This window comes from Heteronotia binoei, chromosome 10 (assembly GCF_032191835.1).
Source record: "Heteronotia binoei isolate CCM8104 ecotype False Entrance Well chromosome 10, APGP_CSIRO_Hbin_v1, whole genome shotgun sequence".
In the NCBI taxonomy this organism is placed as follows: domain Eukaryota; kingdom Metazoa; phylum Chordata; class Lepidosauria; order Squamata; family Gekkonidae; genus Heteronotia; species Heteronotia binoei.
The window spans coordinates 35,195,115-35,200,816 of record NC_083232.1 but is presented as its reverse complement, the minus strand read 5'-3'; the positions used below and the strand labels follow the sequence as shown (position 1 = coordinate 35,200,816).

At 58.0% G+C, this 5,702-nt stretch overlaps 1 protein-coding gene across 1 annotated transcript; it reads right to left on the bottom strand.

Moving 5' to 3' along the window:
* Nucleotides 1-692: 692 nt before the first annotated feature.
* Nucleotides 693-3,351, bottom strand: SKIDA1 (SKI/DACH domain containing 1). Its single transcript, XM_060248387.1, has one exon. The coding sequence runs from the start codon at nucleotides 3,349-3,351 to the stop codon at nucleotides 808-810; it is 2,544 nt and encodes an 847-aa protein (XP_060104370.1). The 3' UTR covers nucleotides 693-807.
* Nucleotides 3,352-5,702: the final 2,351 nt, after the last annotated feature.

Genomic DNA, 5,702 nt, shown 5'->3' with positions numbered 1-5,702 from the left:
TTGCTGAGGTTTCTTTTCTGTATGACACCTTTTTTTCCCGCCTTCCAATAGACATGGATTGAGTAGGCCGACGAGGCAACTTTCCCAGTGTTGGAAAGCCACACACCCGCTACCAACATTTGATAAACGCGGGAGTGGGATTGCTTTTGTGGAAAAAGACAAGGGGCGGGGGTGGGGTAGGGTGGGAGCAGAACAGAAAAAGAGACCCTAGACCTGACAACAAAGTAGACTTCTCCCCCCACCCCGATTATAGTGAATCCTCACTGTGCAAACCTCTTCACTGACCAAACTGGAACGGAATTGAACGTTTAGATTTCTAGGTCTGAAATCTAGTGCATACATATTAATGGCTCGTTCAAATTGTTATCATTCAACCTTTTCCAAATATTTATTCGTAGCAGTTGAATTGAGGTACCGGGTGCATTATCAGCATTTTGTGACAGTAAAGTGTTCCAGCTTTAGCAGATTTCACTGAGTTTCTTTAAAAAAAAACTTTTTAAAATAAACTCGAGTCTTTTGCCTGAAGTAGTCTGTGGAATGTTAGACCTCCCTTCCCCTCCCCCCCCCCGTTGTTTTCTTGGCAAAGAAAATAGTAATCCGATTTCTTGTCTTCTTAAAAATAGGATAAATCAGGATTCCAAAAAAAACACAACCCACCAAACCCCACACCCAACAATTTTTTTTTCAATTAAAAAAATAGGATCTTCATGGGAGAAGCCATCCAGGGTAGATTCTCAAAAATGTAAGGAAAAGAAGGATGGGGTGTGGGGTTGTAAATAACCAAGTAGGGTTCCCATTCAATCTCGTTTATGAATGAAATTTCCTGAATTTGTGGCTGGGTGGAAGAGGTATTGCTGACCCGCCCAGCTGCCATTTCCAGACAGGATGGGCCTTGGGAGGTGCTTGGGCATCCTTGGCAGTGTTCAAGGTGTAGGCTGGCAACAAATCTCCATCGAGGCCAACCACCAAGGAGGGCGGGCAGGGGAAATTGCCCATAAAGTTAAAGGGCCTTTTGACAGCCGAGGCGACGGTGCTGGCGACCCTTTTGCGCCGGCTGAGAGCCGCCAAGTCATCCAGTGTTCCATCGGGAGCCTCCAAGAGCTTCCCCGGGGGCGGCCGGGGGCTCCGGGCCGTTTTCAGATTTGGTTTGAGCGGGTCTGAGCTGGGGAGGATGGCTCTCTTGCCCAGCACCAAAGTCCGGTAGTTTTTCCTCACCCTGGCTCCAAATTTGTATTCCCCATCCTCGGGTTTGGCAGCAGCAGCAGCAGCAGCGCCTAAAGTGCACGCGGCGAGGGCCTGGCTGGGGGGGACCGGCTGCGGGGGGCTGGGGGGCTCGTCAGTGCAGGCGGGGTCTTCCTTGGCGGGCAGCAGCAGGTCCTCCCGAGGCTGCCGCGTGGGGCTGGCCGGGGGCGATGGCCCGCCGTCGGCCTCCAGCTTGGGCTCCTCGGGGCTGCTTTCACATTTGAGTGGGGCCTGGCCCGGGCTGGGCAGCGGGAGGGCTCCGTACTCGGCGTTGGCACTGCTGTCCTCCACTTTGATCTGGGCAAGGGGCACAAGAGGCAAGAAGTGGGCAGGCGCGGGGGGAGCGGGGCATTCAGCAGCAGCAGCAGCAGCCCCCAGGGGCTGGCTTGGGGCGACGGAAGAGTCCGAGCAGGGGGAGGGCCGGCGATCCGGCTGGGCGGCTGTGGGGGGGGGCTCCCTGGGGGCGGCGGGGGGGCTCTCTGCCGGCAGCGGCGGGGGAGGACTGGGCGGGCGGGCTGTCCTGGGCCGGGGCCAAGGCGGGCTGCTCTTTGGGCTGGGCGGCGGGCAGGCGGAAGGGTCAGGAGGCGGGGAGGGAGAGCGGCCGGCCAAGAGGGCTCCATCGCAGCCTCCTGGGGTCCGCCCGAGCTGGGCGAAGCACAAGGCCGGCGGCGGCGGGAGGCAGCCCAGGCCGGGCTCGGTCTTGGGGGCCCAGGCGGCCCTGCTGCTCCAGTCCTCCTCCTCGGAGGCTTCGGCTTTGATGAGCCGCTGGGGCTCCTGGCGGCCGGCCCAGCGCGGGTGCGGGTGCGGGGGGTAGAGGTGGGCGGCGGGCGCCAGGCTGGGCGGCTTGCAGAAGCTGGTGCGCCTGAAGCGGATGCTCTGCACCGACACCTGGCTGGAGCCCGAGCTGGAATCCGACTCCGGGCTGCTCTCCTCCTCGTCGTCCTCGTCGTCCTCCTCGTCTTCGTCCTCGTCGTCGTCCTCGTCGGAGCTCAGCTCGCTGGAATCCGAGGCGCAGCTGCCTTCCTCCTCCTCCTCCTCCTCTTCCTCCTCCTCCGAAGAAGCCGAATTGCTGGTGCTGGACAAACTGGAACAGAAGTCGGAGTCGTTGGCCGCGTGGTCCGAGTAGGAGCTGGACTCGGAGTCGCTGCTGTAGCTCTCGAGGAAAGGCTGGTGGTGGTGGTGGTGGTGGTGGGGCAGCGGCGGCGCCAGGAAAGCGTTCAAGCCGGGCAGGCGCTGGGATGCAGCGGCAGCGGCGGCGGCGCCTTTGAGCTTGCAGGCGCGGGGCAAGAGCAGCAGGCGCCTCCCGCAGCCGCCCGGCAAGCGGCCTTCGGCGGCGTTTTTCCGCTTGGCCCGGCAGCCCAGAGTCAGCGGGCTGCCTCCGGTAGCTGCGGCAGCGGCGGCGGCGGCTGCAGCGGCGAGCTTGGGCTGGCTGGCAATGGCGGCCGAGGAGTGGTAGTAGTAGTGGGGGTGCTTGGAGCAGAGCAGGCTCCGAAAGTAAGCCGGTTCCGAAGCCAGGGAGACGTAGCGGGGCCCCAGCGGGCCAGTTTCATAGTTTGCCGCCCCTTTGCGAGGCGATCGGGCCAGTCCCGGCGAGCTCTGCCCGGGGGATGGCCTCCAAAAGTGAGGTAGATCCGAAGCCGGTAGGAAGGCGCTCGAGTCCGCCGCCGCCCGCCACGCTTTCCTCTTGTGAGCCGCGGCTCCATTCAAGCCCAGCCAAAGTTTGGCGCCGCCGTCTTTCCAGAAAGCCGCGTAGGGGTCCGGGCCGGGCGAGGTTTGGGGCGGCCCTTGGCTCCGGCGCTTGGTCCTGAGCACCCGCTCGGTCTTGCACGAGGTGTAGAGAGCCTCCACGTCCTCGCGGGAGATGAGGGTGCATTTGGCGGCGTGGAAGGCGATGGAGTTGATGGCTTTGAGCTTCCGCAGCTCCTCCAGGTCGCAGTGGTGCTTCTTGACTTTCAGGTGGTCCATGCGCTTGTGCACCGTCGTGCGCGGGATGTTCTTCAGCAGATCCGTGAAGACCTGCGAGAGGGCGAACATCTGCTTGCCCTGGATCACCAGGTAGCCGAGGCGCACGCCGTCCACCTCCTCGAAGCCCGACTTCAAGTCTCCCATGGCGGGTCTTAAATGATTCCCAGCATTGGGGCAGGGGGAGCATAAAAAGGGAGGCCGACGGGGCTCCCCAGCCCCAGAGGACGGCTAGCAGCAGCAGCAGGAAGGGAGGGGGCGAAAATCTACACCACCCTCCAAAAGAGGGGGGGAGGAGGAGAAAAGAAAGCTATAAAAATCCTCAGCCAGGTGCTGGATTGGTCTCAAGGCATTCTGCTGAATGAAAAAGAACAAAGCCTGTTATTCCTGATCAAACTTTGGGGGGGAAATCAGCAGAAAGAGAAAGAGAGCGAGCGAGCCAGAGCTTTAGATGAAGGGGGGAGGAAACATGCCCTGGAAAACTGCCGTGGGGGGGGGAGGGCTGGAAATCAGCTCGGCTGGCCCCGATGTTTCAGGAGGGGACTGAGGCAGGCGGCTACCTGTGCCCTTTGGCTGGCTGCGTTTCCCCCCTCGCCCAGCTAGGATAAAGGAATGTGGAGGAAAGGGGGCGACTGGAAGACGAGAAGAGCCGCACCGCCGCTCTTCCCGCCGCTGCTTTTGCTCCAAATCAAATGACAGAGTGAAGTGAGCTCGTCCGGAGACACCTTCATCAATTAATTCCCCTAAAGCCAACGCTGATTGGACACTCCTGACAGGTGATGCAATAAAAATTGATATTCCACCCCCTTTTCCACCCACCTCCCATCTCTCCCCCCAAAAATCTCCAGCTAATTAGCATACGCTTAGACTGCCACCTCCCCTCCCAAAGTAAATAATACTGTTAGTATATAAATCTTTCTATTAAACAATCCGGAGCTCGGAGCCAACCAAGAGCTCGCTCTGCGGCGCTGGCTACTGGAGGGAAGGATTCGGAAGCCCTACGCATAGGGATTTTTTTTTTTTTAAAGGGAAAGAAAGCCTAAGAAATTAAGAGAATTTGGGAACTCATCCGGGCTATTTAGGAGACTAAATGGGGCTAATTTCCCCAACTATGGGGATTCTTGAGACATAAAGATGATTGGAGGGGGGGGGGGGAGAGATGGAGAGGACCCAGTAACCATTTTCAAAGGGCGGCTCCCCCCTCCCCCTGCATTGCGTGCTAAGGGGATCCTCCTTGTTTGGTATATTTTCCTTTCCGAGGGTTTAAAGTTTGTGGTTGTTTTTTAAAAAGTAGTGCTTATTTGTTGCTCTTTGGCCGCTAACAACTCGGACAATGAGAGTACTCACGTTCTCTAGATTGGATTCTTCTTCCCTCCTCGCTTATCCGTCTTTCTCTCTCTCTCTTTCTGCCTCCAGCCAATAGCTAAGTTGTTGCTACTAAGGTTTCTTTGGGGCTTGTGTGGTTATCCTGAGTTCCAGCCCCGTAATACTGTAACACTTTTAACTGAAATTCTGCCTGCAATATTGGGGGGAGGGGAAGAGGAGGAGGAGAAGGAGGGGGCTGGAAGGGGGAGAGAGGGAGAGAGATCGGGACGTGGACTCACGTCAGACCCATAACAAAGCATAGATAAGCCCGAAATGTATCCACTTTTCACAGTTCACCGTGCAGGCGCCGGAGGTGGAGGGTCCCCTCTTTTCCCCGAGTCCACGCCAGGATTGCCCTGCGTGTTGATGACTTCCACCGGGTGGGGGGTGGGGGGGTGCGGAGGAGGAGAGAAGGCGAAAGAGCCAAGGGAAGGAAGAAAAGGGGGAGGGGAAGACGGAAGGTGGCCGTGGGTCAGAAGGATGCTTTGCAGAGCCTGAGGAAGAATTCCTTGTAGCTTGGGCAAGTTCAGTTTCTCGCTGCTGACCCCTGTCCCCCCATATAAGGAGCCTTCGAGAGGCAGAAAGCATTGCAGATTCCATTAGGGGTGTGTGTGGGAGGTGGGGGGAGTGACCATTCAGACGTTCGGTGTACAGCATCGGTGCCTGGGACAGAAATGGAGGGTCTCCAGATTGGGCGAGGTCTCAGAGTATAGGTTGTCTGCTCTGCCTCCCGCTTTCACACCTCCCTAGCGACCTCCTGCTCATTTTGGCCCCATGGGCAGGAGGGAATTTTCCCCTCCCAAACCTTTACACGGTTCAGCCAAGCAACGTAACCTTTCCGAAGACACCGTCAGGCCTGTTCGGTTAAAAAAAAAACTGCCGCCAACCCCAGATAATGAAATGTCAAGCCCCACCCCCCCTCCCAAGTCGCAGAACTAGGAAGGAAGTCCATTCGAGTCCCGCTGGCGAGAGAGAGGCCACATTCTTCCATTCAGCTGGATGGGGTGCATGGAGGTGTTAATCGATTTTCATCTAAAACCCTCTATCAAGCACAAGCCTCCTTGTCGGCCAGCAGCTCCTGGCAAGTGCCAAGATGTAAGGCACCTTCTCTGAGCTCCAGAAGAAAACCGGGA

What these genes read in the sequence shown, in the direction of transcription:
- SKIDA1 (XM_060248387.1), bottom strand. Translation starts at nt 3,351, where the DNA reads ATGGGAGACTTGAAGTCGGGCTTCGAGGAGGTGGACGGCGTGCGCCTC.